We start from the raw sequence: 14,463 nt of genomic DNA on the forward strand, positions 1-14,463 counted from the left end.
ACAAGGAGATAACCAAGGAAGAAATCCTGTTCGAATATGCAGGAGCAGTGGCCTAATTCTGGTACCTAAGACTTGACAACTCAGTCGGACAAACTTGTGGCTCATGGCGGATCATTTTCGATGTGTTCCGGCGATCGCGAATTTTGTAGGGAACTCAAGGAAAACTTTCAAGCGACCCACCGCTTCCTATCCCTCAACTGCCCCATGAGGCCCTCGTTGTTGTGCCGAAGCCTCCCCTACGGCTGCCGCACCAACTCCAGTTTTCAGCCAGAAAATTTTGATCGAAATAACCTCAGATATAAAGAGAGTTTTGAATATCCATATACGAAAACAGAGAGAGGAGGGGGTCTATCTCTTGTTGAAGAAAACAAAGCATTAAGGCAAGAAAAGAAGGAAAAGTTAGACCGCGCCGCTCTCGAGAAGGAAAGGGACGAATCAAGGCAAAAAAATTTAAACTATGCTGCTCTTGAAGAGAGAAGGGAGGATTCAAGGCAAAGAAAGTTAGACTACGCTAACATCTTGCAGCAAAGGGACGCATTATTGCAAGAAAAAATAAAATATGACAAGCTTCCGGAAACTTTGGCTTTGTATGTTATTGTTGAATGCTGCAGAAATGCACTGTTGAAGTCCGACCGTAAACTCCTATAGTAGACATGTCCCAGTAAAGATGTATATTGTGCAGAAGAAAAAAGACTGTATATGTATAAGGTAATTAACGAAGTATTATTTTTTCCCGCCATGCTGAGTGTTCTTGCCGCGGATAGGTAATTCTCGCTATACTTGGCGTGATTGGCTTCTGACGTTGAGGCTTTTGAGACTTTTGACGTCGACACTTTTGTAAGGTATATCTTCCAGACACCCATCCAGACCTCGGGAAGCTCGCTGTTAGTCGAGTCCATTGCCGCATACACTTCAATCTTGTTTCCGGATTACTTCTTCTCACCGGCTCTTCGAGAGATGGAACGTATGCAAGCAATGGAGGGGGTATGGTCAGAGAACTAAAAGCTGAAGCGCCTACCGCTGTTCTCGAATCCAAATGGACTATCAAAATCGCCGACGTTTATCGGTTCAGTGTTACCATTCCGTGGGACAACTCCAACTGCGAACACTACATAAAGAAGCTCAAAGAACAGCTCCCTACGGTCCAATACCCCCTTAACCTACCCCCTCTGAAAACCCTTTTTTCGAACCAGCGAGCAATCAGAAGTATAGGAAATGGAAGCCACTTGGCTAAGATTGTTTTGGCAAAGTGTCTCTGTTAGTAGACCGCTCCTCAGGCAACCTTGTAGCCGGAAAATCTTTCTCGCAATACCAAGTAGGAACGAAATCGAAATCTTGAAGCAACTTCGGCGCGTGAGTACTCCGAGTTTTAACAAACTTTGGATTGACACTATCTTAGCTAGCCATAATTTTTTTTATCGACACATTTCGTTTGCCATATGGATACGATATACTTATTATGGAATATTCGCCTCACGGAGATATCAACAGATATGATCTGCCTAGTTGGAGCGAAGCCGATAAATTTGAATCCTTTCGCCAACTGCTAAGTGGCCTCCAATATCTCCACAAAGAAAAGATTATGCATCGAGATATCAATCCCGAGAATATCCTGGTTATATCTCGTCACCCACTAACCCCTCAAATTCATTGATTTCGGGTTAAGCAAACGGTTGCGCCGCGGATGACGTTCTTGGGGACAATGGGGTATCTAGCACCGGGACACTTCAAGGATGAAAGAGTCTCATTTCCTGTTGATGTTTGGTCCCTTGGGCTTACCTTTCTTTTCTTTTATTATCACGAAGATAAGATATTCGCGCCGACCATGGAAGATAACAAATCCTAATGGCCTAGCAAGGTTCGCAGCTACGCGAAAGCGATAAAGTGGCAGTCGCCACAAATCCTTCTCAAAGGGATGACAGCCCCGTCACAATTCAGTCGTTGGAAGGCTAAGGAAGCGTTGGAAGGCTAAGGAAGCGCTGGAATTTGCGCGGGAAGAGGCTGCTAGGCTGTCTGCTAGAATCCCCAGTAATAGTGCTTGCGAACAGAAAAGGCGACTCAGCCTTGATGAACCTCTCGATAACCAAGAAGTGATGTCGGTCAAAGAAACGAGCTTGGTCGAAGAAACGAGCCCGATCGAAGAGACGAGCCCGGTCGAAGAGATGAGTCCGGTCGAAGCGATGAGCCCAGTCGACGAGACGAGCCCAGTCGAAGAAATTCCCTCGGATAAAGACGCACTCCCGGCCAGAAAGAAGTCACGGCTGTGGTGGAGTTAATTTTTTCCCGGTCATATTGATTTCTCCATTTAACGAAAGGTATTTCATTCGAACGTTCCATGAGCAGTCATCTTTGTGCAGCCACTGTCCTCGAATGGACCAGGGTAGGTCGTACCACACTCGTAGACCGGTGATCTCGTACACGTACGAGTAAGGATACCTCGAATCAATCGAACCAAGTTTCACAAATTTCAGGCGATAAGACACGCGTGCACGTAGGTTGTCCAATTCTGGCTTTGAAAGGAACAAGCGGTCTCCTTCTTCTTCTTCTTCTTCTTCAAAGGTTTAAACTATAGTTAATTATATACGCGTATACGTCTATCATCAGTTTCTCGATACCGCATCTCTTCCCTCTGCCTCAGGAGCGCCTGCTCTCGAGGCTAACAAGCCTTTAGAATCCACATCCGTCTCAAACGCAAATGCAAACACCAAACACTATGAGGGCTTCAAGTGGCCTTTTTGTGAACCGGCTTCGGTCATCAAGGGCAGTTCTGAATAACACTAACTTGGAACGATTGCGAGGATTTATTGAGGCACACTATATTAAGAATGGAAAATCTGCGAATGACATTAAGGTTCTTATAAGGGAAAAATTCAAGATTGAAGTTTCGTGAGTTTCTATTGAGCGATCATGCGCGTCAAAATTCGGTACTGACTGACGGCTTTTGAATCTAGAAAAGAACAGATACAATATCGCTGCAGGCAATGGCAGCTCTTCAGGCGTCGCTCTCAGACCTTATCTCGTAAACCAAATGCTGCTGCGCAGATTCGTTCTTGTTTTTTATTGTGGATCCCGACCGAGAGGAAGTGGAAAATGAGGCTCTTTGTGAGCTTCCCGACATTCCTAGACCCTACGAGTTTTCCGCACCCTGCCTTCATCCAAAGATAAGGATATATCGTCCTATCTGGGCACGCCGGGCGGTGAGAACGACGATCAATCCAATGCCGGATGCGAACCGCCGATCGAATCCAATAGTCCCCAGTCTTCATTTAGCAGCTCCCCTAGTTGCAATACACTGGGTCCTCTAGCCTCAGAAGACAAAGTTTGCGATCCTAACTCAAAAGACCTAGATATTACGAATGACAAGGAGCGGGAGCCCACCGTAGCCAAGGAAATAATCGACTCCGAGGGGCATATCGCGAAGGACTAGGTGGAGATGCCCGAGTGGAGGGACAATACACCTTAACAAAGATAGAATAGTCTGATGTTCAGTAGTTCTCTTGTTTCCCCACCCAATACTTCAAGTCTTTTTTCTATTAGGGAAATATTCCATCCTCAAAAATGGGAATACTTGGGTATATCGAGAAAAATAACACATAACATAGAGAGGGACAGCTGCAATGAGGTCTGAGTGCCAGGTAACTTGAAGAGACTACGCATTTTCCTTCTTTCTACCCAATAGACGCCCCTAGTCTTTGAAATTTTCCATACCTATAGCTATACCATGGCTAACTTGTATACCAGACCTGCTGTGCTGGACCGCTTCATGACCACCTTGCTGAATTTGACCCAGCTTCCCGAGGTTTCAATCATCAAAACTCCGTTCTAAAGAACCAATTAATGAAATTATTAAAAACCTTAAGATTATTAGTATTGATTAACAATTATAGGAGGCCCTTTTGGATATACTTGAATCCGTTAGTAAAGGTAGATGGCTTTTTGTGTGGATCGTGGGTTATTTTGGCCAAAAAGAAATACCCAATCGATCAACCGACCAAAGAAAAACCCATTGGGAATTAATGATTATGAGTTTGCCGTTGACATGTCGACGCTTCATGTATGGACACGACTGGCTGGTACCGTGCCCAAAGTTCTCAACTAATATGTCACGCGGGCAAAGCACAGGGGCATCGTCTAAATCTCAGGAGTTATCCCCTCAGCAACCGCAAGGTCGAAATTAAGGTCCCGACAAAAGAACCCGATTCCAGTCCAAAAGCCTTTTAAGGTAAAGTTGTTGCTGGAGATGGAGCTGTTATCCATTAATTGATGAGGGGTCTGAAACCTTTTTTCAAAAGTATACTTTTCCTTATACAACATGTGACGATGATGATAGTGAGCTCTGGGAAGACAGCCCAGAGTTTTTTTTAATTGGGGGGATCGAGTCTGCATATATGATGCTATAAACTAATGTAGAGAAGTATAGAATCACGGCGCCTCGATGTTGCCAATAGCCGGACTAGCTAGATCCGGAAGGCCGCACAAATGCATGTGTTTTCATTCAACCCCAGCCAACATAAACAACTCGACATATTGGCACCGTGGCACCGTGTTGGATTTGTTTCCTTCATCCTTCATCGAGAACCAGTAACATCCATCTTGTAACGAAGCTGATTTATTTTCATCTCATCATCAATACTGCTCGATCTTTGTTTCTTCTTCTAAAATTGTGGACTTAATAGGGGATGGTGATGCTTGCTCGTAATCCGGAGAATTCGGAATTAAAACTAACCTTAATACTCAAAAATATCTGCCGTTGGTATTAATAATTTGATCATTTCTTTTTTAATATATAAAGAATTATTTAGTATAAAGTATAATTTGGCTTGAAATTATAATTCACAAAGAATACTACAAATGTCAGATTTTGATAAGGTTTTGTTTTCTGTATTGAACACCCGGCTTTAAGGGATGCGAAGTATATAATATATTCGTTTCTATATACAGTTCGTGATCGCTTTAAAGGGAGACTCAGATATCTGATTCAGCGGGAAGGGAACCAATGGGTATATTCCATTTTTCAGATAACTGATAAACTTTTTCCAGACTATGTGATATTCCGTGCGTTTTTGCTGCTAGATATTCTTGAATATTTATTTCTGTGCGGTTATGAAATCGGTGGGAAGATGCATCAGCAAGTCCAGATGATTTTATCATCAAAAAGCAGTCCACAAAAAGTTTGACAATTATCTGAAAAATGGAATACTGTGCTCCTTCGGCCTGTTCCAAAGCTTGGGAGCCGGAAAACCGGCATGCTTTGTAAGACTGACAAAGACTTGTCAAAACGCTTGTAGACATTTGTAAGCCACGTCTGCAAGACAAGTGTCTACGTTTGATTGGTTAAATTTTGTTGGGAATATGCACCCAGGGCGTTTGATGTTGCATTTGCTGGGGATCCTGCTTTTATGACTGCATTCCAAATGGTTGCCTAGGGCCAAGAGTGGCAATGACGCGATGATGACACACAAAATGGCCTGAGAATGACCCGAGGATTGCATGAGAATGACACGAGAGGGCGCCACCTGATGACGAGGCAAGAGTACGATTGGTTCTGAAGGGAATGGGACGGCATCTTGCATAAAACTGTAAGCCCCGAGGTAGAAACGGTGTGCCCTGGGGGCTCTGGGAAGTCGATGGGGCCATAGGGATCTGGGCCACTAGGCCCAGGGTTCTCCATTGCCGGGGATGAAGGGGCTGGCGGCTGTGATGATCAAATGGGACATCTAAGCGCGTGTGGCTCTAGGCTCTAGGTCATGTTAGTAGATCACGAGACACTTTAGTATGGTTATATGCGAGAAGAGATGAATACGATGGAGTAAAGACAATTGAAAAATAGAGCTTGAAAGAAAATGTGTGAGAGAAGAGAAGACAGAGAAGAGAAGAGAGATTTGATGAAATTGTTCTAAGCCGAATCATTAGCTTTATATTGAAGCTCAGGAGCTAGCGTGAGAGAAGCTACTTACGAGTGGGTACTTTTTGGTAGGACTCGACTGGGTCGTGGGTGGTAAGTTTCAAGGTATTTTCTATGGAGGCTTCGATATCACGAAGACAACCATGGAAAAGAATAGTTCGCATCATCCAGAGACAGTGCAATACTGGAGACACGGTGGAGAGAACATTAGCAAGCTAAGAGGATCTCATCCCAGGTGCAAAAATAATATTAATAACCGATATCGTCGCGTGGACGATATTTCAGATCTATTCACAGTAATTAGCAACATTGCTTCACGAGGTGTGGCTTGTGATGTCATTGCCAAGCCAAAATGTGGCTGAAGAGAGGGAGGGTAAAATACATACATTAAACTGAAAAGAACAGATACTACACTTGATCTAAGCCAATTGGCGAAGAGAGCTGGTGAAGAAAGAGGGTACTGGGGCGGCCGTGCTTTTATAGTCGAAGGGTCTTGGCGAGGGAAACTTTACGCACTGTTTGTTTGTCTTGCCGAATCCGGAAGTGAGAGGGTTAGGTCTTGTTTGCTCAAATCGTCAAAGAAAGTCTTGGCGATACAGACCCAGTCTGGTTACACGCTGCACAGCAGTGCACCTACTGGCATGATTTCACCGGCAGTCTGTATTCCCGCAATTGATGGTGAGGATCCCTTAACATCACTTCTACGGGGATTTTGTAATGTTACTTTTTACTACCATTGAGAATGCGGTCGTGAGGATATACTAGCTTATAATTCGACACGGTCGCACAGATCTTGGAATTGTGGTGAACGCCCAGATATATCAAAATTGTAAATGCTCACACGACTAGATTTGGTTAAATGGCTAAACCTCCGAACATAGCTTCGATCGGGGCTCTCCGGCTCACCTCCGAAACAGCCGTTGCTCTCATGGTATGTACGATTAAAACACGCAGAAACTTCTATTGGTGCACGTGTACGCTAGCGCTAAATACCAAACTGGCATGTCACCACCGAGTCCGCGAGAGGTGGGAAAATAGCCGATGGAACTTTGCCGCAAGGCATCACTTTGACGGTACAGATGTAGAGACCCCACAATGTTGGGAATATGCTGTAAAGGATGTGGGTACGACAAACCAAGTTTATATCATCTCCCAGACTTATATATCTTAGAGAAAACAAAAATGGAACAATCTTTCTATGAGGGTTCTTGTCATAAGAATGAACAAATCAATGATTTGTCGAAAACCGCGCGACACCAGCTAGAACTGTCTGTATGAACTATCAAAGCGGTTTGACCTCAATAAAAACTGTTTTGCAGAAAATTGTCAAGACTTTCAAGGCGAGATCCTCTGCCTGGAAAGATTTTAATCTGATATATGGAATAACAGAATTCCTGCCAGTCATAGTTCTGATATACATTTGGCGGAGAAACCGGCATGGGGCTAGAGACTACCAAAATTTAGTAGAACTTCTATCAATATGCCTATATATGTGCACGTTCGATCTTGATCTAGGAAGAGCAAATATCGCCCGTAGTCCGATTTTCCCTGGGCAACATTATACTTCAGTATGTACAAAGTGGATCTAAACAGTATGACATGATTGGGTCTATTCATCCAAAGAGATATAGTAGCCTTGAATCCAAGATTTAGGTATATCTTCGATATTATATGCATATGCTCCAAACATTCGAATCCAAACCTTGCATATCTGTGCAAGGCCCACTACATGTTGTAATATTAAGTTATTTGATATCGATATTAAAAGGAAACATTAATAGTTAAGCCGTTTTTCCTCACCTAAACTAAAGTGTAATTATATTCCCCTTGAATCCCGACCTACAGTTCCTGCCGAAGGTGGGTAATCTTCCGATTTACTTCTAGCTCTTTTTCATCCATCAGATCTCGAAGGGTAGGTCCATGGTCCTCCACCCATTCCTCGTAAGTCATCTCTTCGGTTCTGCCGCGCGGTATCCTTCCACCAGGGAACATGCTGAAATACAATGACGTAGGTTCAACAATGCCTCCGTTGTCCCACGGTCTACAGAGAACCATGGTGTAGAGTCCGTCGTCCGTGAATATCGACCTCGTTTTGTAGGTGTTCGGGTCTACTATTGATAGGGCCTCAACCCCATCACCACCACGAAACAATGATATTACTTCCAATTTTGGAATTCATGTGTCTCGGAGACCCTTACCACCGCTCGCGATTGGGTGGCTTCGTCGACGCCCTCGGTAACATATGGAAAGTACTGGCATATGCACGGCGTTAGTTTCTATCCATTTACCCATCCAGGTTCGGCAGCGTTCACCCTTTAAAAGTTGGTGTTAGTTTTTCAAGAGAGAATCTCCTCAGTCTTAAAATCATCGTTTTTGTCCTAAGAAAGCCCGGCCCTAGCAGTGTTGGATTTCGATCCGGCGACCGCACCTTGGTACCTATTAACGCGTCTGTTATTCCGTTCGATTTGTTGAGCAGCAAATCATCACGATAGAATTAAATCAGTCGGCCGCACCACAATGTTCCAGAAGGAATTGGTTCATCAAATTCAGAGAGACTTGCTTACTTGAAAGTTTGGCCCATCTAGCGAATAATCAATATAGATAACCAGAGTAGAATCGCTCCCGACAAGAAAGATTTTAATCGATGCGGCGATTGGACGCGGTTTCGATCTGGCCGAACCAAATCGCATCGTTCGTACCAAGTTGTTGAAATCTCGATAATATTGACTCCCCGCTGTTGACATTGTCGGCGAGTTACTGATGGTTTTTTTACTGAAGCCTGCTAATATAGTTGAAGGCGAAGATGAAGAGAGCTGTGCTGTTTGTAAGAAGGAAGAAGGCTTCCATTAAGTTGAGTTGGGTGCTACAGAAAGCGAAAAAAAACACCATTCGTGGCTAACAAGGAGAGGGACTGCCCTCTCAGCTAGAGCCAAACCTACTAACATTTTTAAGTCTCTTTCCCCATTAACTTTTACTTCCAAGCAGTAACTCCAGTCTCGCTACCGGGATCCTACTGGGGATCAATCCTAGGAGGAAGTCTTAGAGAACCTACGCATATATATAAGGACCGAAACACAATCGAAAGATCCCTGTAACATGAGAGTCATGGAGTCACCGCCACCGAGGTTCGGATCAAGGATGACTATGATCGAATACGCAAGGACTAGTTCACTTCAATCCCTATGGCGAATACTACATGGCCTGCAAGGATTGGTCATGACTTCGAGGATCGCTCTGCCGTTCATGTTACGACGGCCGCCATAACGTCATGTACTAAAGCCGCTGTGATAAGAGCTTTACACGTTTATTTTGCCAAATTCAGAAGATCTCTAGCTTACCCAAATCCACATAACTATATAAGTAGTTAGTATATGCTTAACTACTTAACTACTTAGTACCTATGTATCTACCAACGACATTGCACTCTCCTGCTATTGGCGTTACATAAAGGGAGCTCAAATCCCGGATAACCATCGTGTATATTCTGGACGATTAACATCTGCAAACCTCAATTTTACAGGGGTCCCGTGAAGTAATACATAGGGCTTCAATACACTTCGTGATTGAGCAATTGAGAGTTATGGCGGTTTCACACTGCACAATGCTTTATACTCGGTATACTTTTAGTGCAGCGATAATTAGCCCGCTGATTTATTTAATCCTACGAAGATAGCTTCTGGTAAACCTTTGACGTGGCTGTTTTTCTCACGATATGTACGATTGATGGGATATCGATAGGTAGCCTCCAACATTTAAAACATGCGGAAACTTCCACTCGTGCACGCGTACCCCAGTGCTAAATACCTAACAGGCTAAGGTAAGACCAAACGGGGCACAGAAGTATACCGTAAGATAGAGTACTTCCCGGGCCTCGCCCAGGCCAATTTAAATGTGCATAAGACGGTGGAAGGTTAGGAATTAGTGCTGAGGCACAACGACGGACAGAAATAGCCTCACTCCGAAGGGCAATCAATCTTGAGTATTTATAAAGCACTGGGCAACTATTACCCGGTAATTAATTCCCATTTTACCATAGTCTGACTGAAATTACAAAGAAAGAAAAACCCTAGACCTAAGAAATATATAAAAAAGAAGATGTAAAAAGTACACCATATGGTGGGCTAGAGCAGTAACCCCCCATAGCCTCGCTCCCGTGGGTTGCAAGAGAGAATAAAGGAAATCTAGAAGAGGGCTATCGCTCATCAGGCCCCACTCCAACCCTCGACTCGTGTTCGGATCCTCCGTTCCAGATCTCAACTCTCTTATTTGATTCAGAAACAATGCTACTTAGAATTCTTGTCGAATGGTTTCGAATATACCTGGCTTTGGCGTGACCGCAAGTAACAAATGGTTTTAATATGCCCCCGGTAAAAGTAACAAACCTGTAGCTTGTGGTAATAGTCTTGTAATAAGAAATTATTGAGCATTATTATCGATATCCGTTTGCTCATCGGGACTGTTCAAATGGCTTTAGTTATGGGGATTAGATTAGTTGCTTTACATGTTTCCAGTACACTGATGTTGGAAATACTCACATATATCGATGACCCAAAAACACATTGGAAAACCTCTTCGAAATATCCCTGTCCCTGGTGATCTTGAAGACTGAATATTGACCTAACAATATATTTGGTTTCAGTCCTACGGCTCGACGAAGCCATCTCTCTCACCCGTCCACTATGATAGAACACTTTGAAAAATTCTTTGGTTCCATCCGTCAAAACTTCAGCTAAGGTCAAAAAATAATATTTTAATTCATAAGCCAACCCTTTCTCCCTCGGCTTCTCGTGTGCAAGGTTTATCAAGATATGCAAGTGAAGCTTTCCAAACGAAATTTAATAGAGGTCATTAAATATATTAGCGCAATGTACCTATGAAAGGAAGAGAGTTTATCCGAGAATATACCAGAGACTCAAACTGCTTTTTGAGAAACGCAATTTCGGCGAGCAATTTACTTTGGAATTCCCTCCTCGGAGCCGTCTCAGTATTGAAAACTTCCATCTTCATATTAAATTACTTCCGCTCCCTCTGAAGTTTCTCGCGGTCCCCCTTCAGTTCTTCGGTGAGAACGACGATTTTTTTGTTTGTAGCGTCCTCTAGTGACAGTTTCGGGAGTTGTATAGCATACGATTTGTAACATGACTTTGACTAGACACGTAATAGATTAGTCTTAATGTACGACACGATACGGGTTGGTGTAATACAGACCCCCGATTCCGCTCGTAGCTCTCCCCTGAGACGACTAGGAGCTTCTAGCGCGAACTTTCTTAATCCTCTGTACCGTCGCTCATCGTTGGGCATTCGAAAGATAACAACAGTATCATATATTGACAAGAAGGCGGTAAATGTGGTGTGGTGGATTCTTTGAGTAAGAGATCTAGAGCAATTAATTGAGCCAGGAGTGTATTAGTTCTAGAATTGTCTAAGGAGCATGCTGGAGGTTTCGTGAAGCCGGGGAGAGACTCTTAACTTTGATCCTGGAGATCCTGGAAGTCTTGTCCGGGAGCTACAACGTCGTGGATTAGCTAAAAGTAGGTCTTGATCTGTCAACCTTCCTCCGAATCTCTCAACAGAATCGTTTCCTGTTTTTCCTGTTTAATAGTTGTAGTACAGTCAGTTTAGCCCTAACCTTAGGAGGTCGAATTAGGTCTCTTATACTTGAAAAATGAAGATTATATGCATCCCGGCATACTCCGAAGAGCGTATTGGTGTGCCGTTGTATATCCCGCTAGCAAATCCCACAAAGCGCCACTTTATGTCGGCGGCGGTACTTTATGCAAGATAATATATGAAAGACGGAGCCATTCCCTCCACTTCTAATACGAAGATGGAACCGAAAAGATACCAACTGCGACAGACATTTCTCTAGATCCATTGCACATGAATTTGACGGCTCTAGTTGTACTAGTAGCTGATCCAAAATCTCATGATGGTTATAAACATCGGGGTTTCTAGAGCATCTTTGAAAACGTTTATTCAAAGTTTGTTAAAAAAGGTTTTTGTGTCATGTGAGTTAAACTTAATGTATTTATCGATATATCGCTGATTTCCGTATATTCCAAAAATAGGACTCTAGTCTAGTCTCAAGACGGGTACTAGTGTGGTAGAAATATGTGGTCACAGTGTTCTGTTGCATTTTTGGTTTGTTAACATACCTTGGCATTCTTGTTCTATAAATCGGTTTCCTACCGACGTTCTTTCCTACTAAGTTTCCTTTGTTTAACCAATTTCCTTTGCTCATTCTTATACACCTATTGAATTATTATTATTTACTTTATATTATTCTCTTGTCTTTCTCTCTCTCCGGCTTATAGGCGGGCCTACCGCCCACCGCTCTATACCGTCCATTTTACTTATGTATAGCTGATGGGCCAGCTAGATAGCTGGTAGTCTCCTATAGACCATATTACTACCTCTCACTAGCACTAGAAAACGGAAGAATGGAAACATACTATTCATGGTTCACCTCTTTTAGGTTGGTTACGAAACCAGCATGTGTTATACTTCTTCACGAATGAATCGGTGCATTTTACAGGCTGCGCGGGGATCACTATCCTAAATAAACCCGGTTGGAGGCGCTATACGGTAATATTATTGCTTTATTCGGTAAAGTTAGATCCCCTAATTAACTATTCAGTTGAATTTAAGAATTATTCTGCAGAACTATGGAATCCCCATGATCTTAACTGAGCCAGCACGCGCACAACGTTATCTACTCAAGTACTTAAGCATCCCCTACGACGCGACGTGTTATGGCCTCTATAAGTCAGCAGGATCAGGCCGCTACCACAAAGATATAATACTATTGTTCCTCCATAAAATATTGCCATCATCATATATTAAACTAGATTGGAAAACCCCAATTGGTAGTTAATCAATACGCTAGTTCATATTTATACCAAAAGTAGAACGAGATAGGGCGTCAGCAAAATTATCGTCGAATTTCATTTAAGTTGATAAATAGGTACCACATATATGATTGAGTATGTAATTTGGTTACGAATACGAGCAATCGGCAAAACATATATATAATACAATGGGTTCAATAAATATGGATAAGCCTTAAAGATAGCATGAAGCATGCATGCCCCTTTGTTCTATCGATAAATTCAACATTGTATACATCGAGTCCCAACTCCAGTCCTACAATTTCATTCTATAAAACCAAAGAAATAGTTCTGGCCTTTTTTTTTTCAGACAATGAGTGATCTCGTTGGACTTTGGTCAACCCAGCCACCAAGGGACTGGCTCCTTTTCGTCGCCTGCTGCCGTCAAATCCCCCTCTCCGCATAACTTTTGTTTTCCGTCGCCCCTCCGGCTGAATCAAAGATTCACATATCTTCAGGAAATCCCGCAAGATCCAACAGATTTCCAATATCTCCTACAAATTCGGGAACAGATACTAGAAATCTTCAGATATTTTGCGGAAGAAAACTTTGAAGTTGAGGAAGTGGCCACAAAATCTACTTGCGGGCTTCATCTCTCTAATGCGAGCGGTATTAATTTGCGTCGATAATTGAGTCGTTCACACTAAAGGAATTTACATTGCCCTAGTAACGCTGAAAGCATTTCAAACAATTCTTTTATTTGTCATACTTGGCTAACCCGCACCCAAGATACCCTCAACTTGCGATGTTGCCGAGTTGGGGATATTGCAGGTCTCGATATATCAGGTGCGGCATATTATTGAGGAGGGGAATACTAAATTCGAAAGTTAATGAACTTTTTGTACATAGTGGAGCTGTATTCGGGGAGAGAGTCAGATAGCCTCCCTACTGACTCTCTTCCTTCTCGTTGTCCCCGTTCGTCCTATTGTTCGATATTTCTCTTTGCTCTTGCCTTCTTCCATTTGCACTGTGATTACAAGCCCCAATTATTTTTACAAAATAAAGCACGAAACAGTGGCGAGCTCCCAAGGCCCTGGGAGGGAACGGAATCTTGAATCATTTGCCCGAACAAATTAGACAGGAATAGGGTCCACTCGGCCGAAAACGACTACTAGCTGGCTCTCCACCGTAGTCGTTTTAATACTGAAACAGCTACAGCTCACGGGAGATGGAATTCCGGAAAGGTGTGGAATGAAGATAGAGGGGAAACCAAAATACAGCAAAGTCTGGTAGTGGATGGTGATTGAGAGTCGGTTCGGAAATGCATCAAACCGATTTATTTATGTATTATAATCCAAACGTATATGAATACAGAAACTAAATTCAATTCTACAACTTACACACAGGAAAGAAATACAAAGGAAATATAGGGCATAAGAGACGAAAGTCTAAGATTCTAGACTGAAACAGTACCGAGATCCTTTTGCTCTGATGATCCACCCCGCAGCGTATATAAATCAATCCATTTTGACACCATGCCGTAGTTCAACCTCACTCGCATCCGCTTTTCAAGATTGTAAGCCACATCTCTGTTTGTTAACAGCTATTTGGGGTACACGTATGCAAAGTCGTGATAACTATTTCCTGCCAATATAATACTTACTGTAGCAAAACGAGGTTTTGAGCGTTTGAGGACTTTGAGGCTTGTAATCGAAGGGGGTATTTCTGTCA

At 43.0% G+C, this 14,463-nt stretch overlaps 1 protein-coding gene across 1 annotated transcript; it reads right to left on the minus strand.

Annotated features, from left to right (window-relative positions):
- Nucleotides 1-5,750: 5,750 nt before the first annotated feature.
- DFL_000629 (uncharacterized protein) lies at nucleotides 5,751-6,072 on the minus strand (the record flags this gene model as incomplete). Its single annotated transcript, XM_067635683.1, has 2 exons — nucleotides 5,751-5,896; nucleotides 5,958-6,072. The coding sequence occupies 2 exons, from the start codon at nucleotides 6,070-6,072 to the stop codon at nucleotides 5,751-5,753; spliced, it is 261 nt and encodes an 86-aa protein (XP_067495174.1).
- Between the last annotated feature and the right edge of the window lie 8,391 nt (nucleotides 6,073-14,463).

This window comes from Arthrobotrys flagrans (genome assembly GCF_004000055.1).
Source record: "Arthrobotrys flagrans strain CBS H-5679 chromosome Unknown unitig_15, whole genome shotgun sequence".
NCBI lineage: Eukaryota > Fungi > Ascomycota > Orbiliomycetes > Orbiliales > Orbiliaceae > Arthrobotrys > Arthrobotrys flagrans.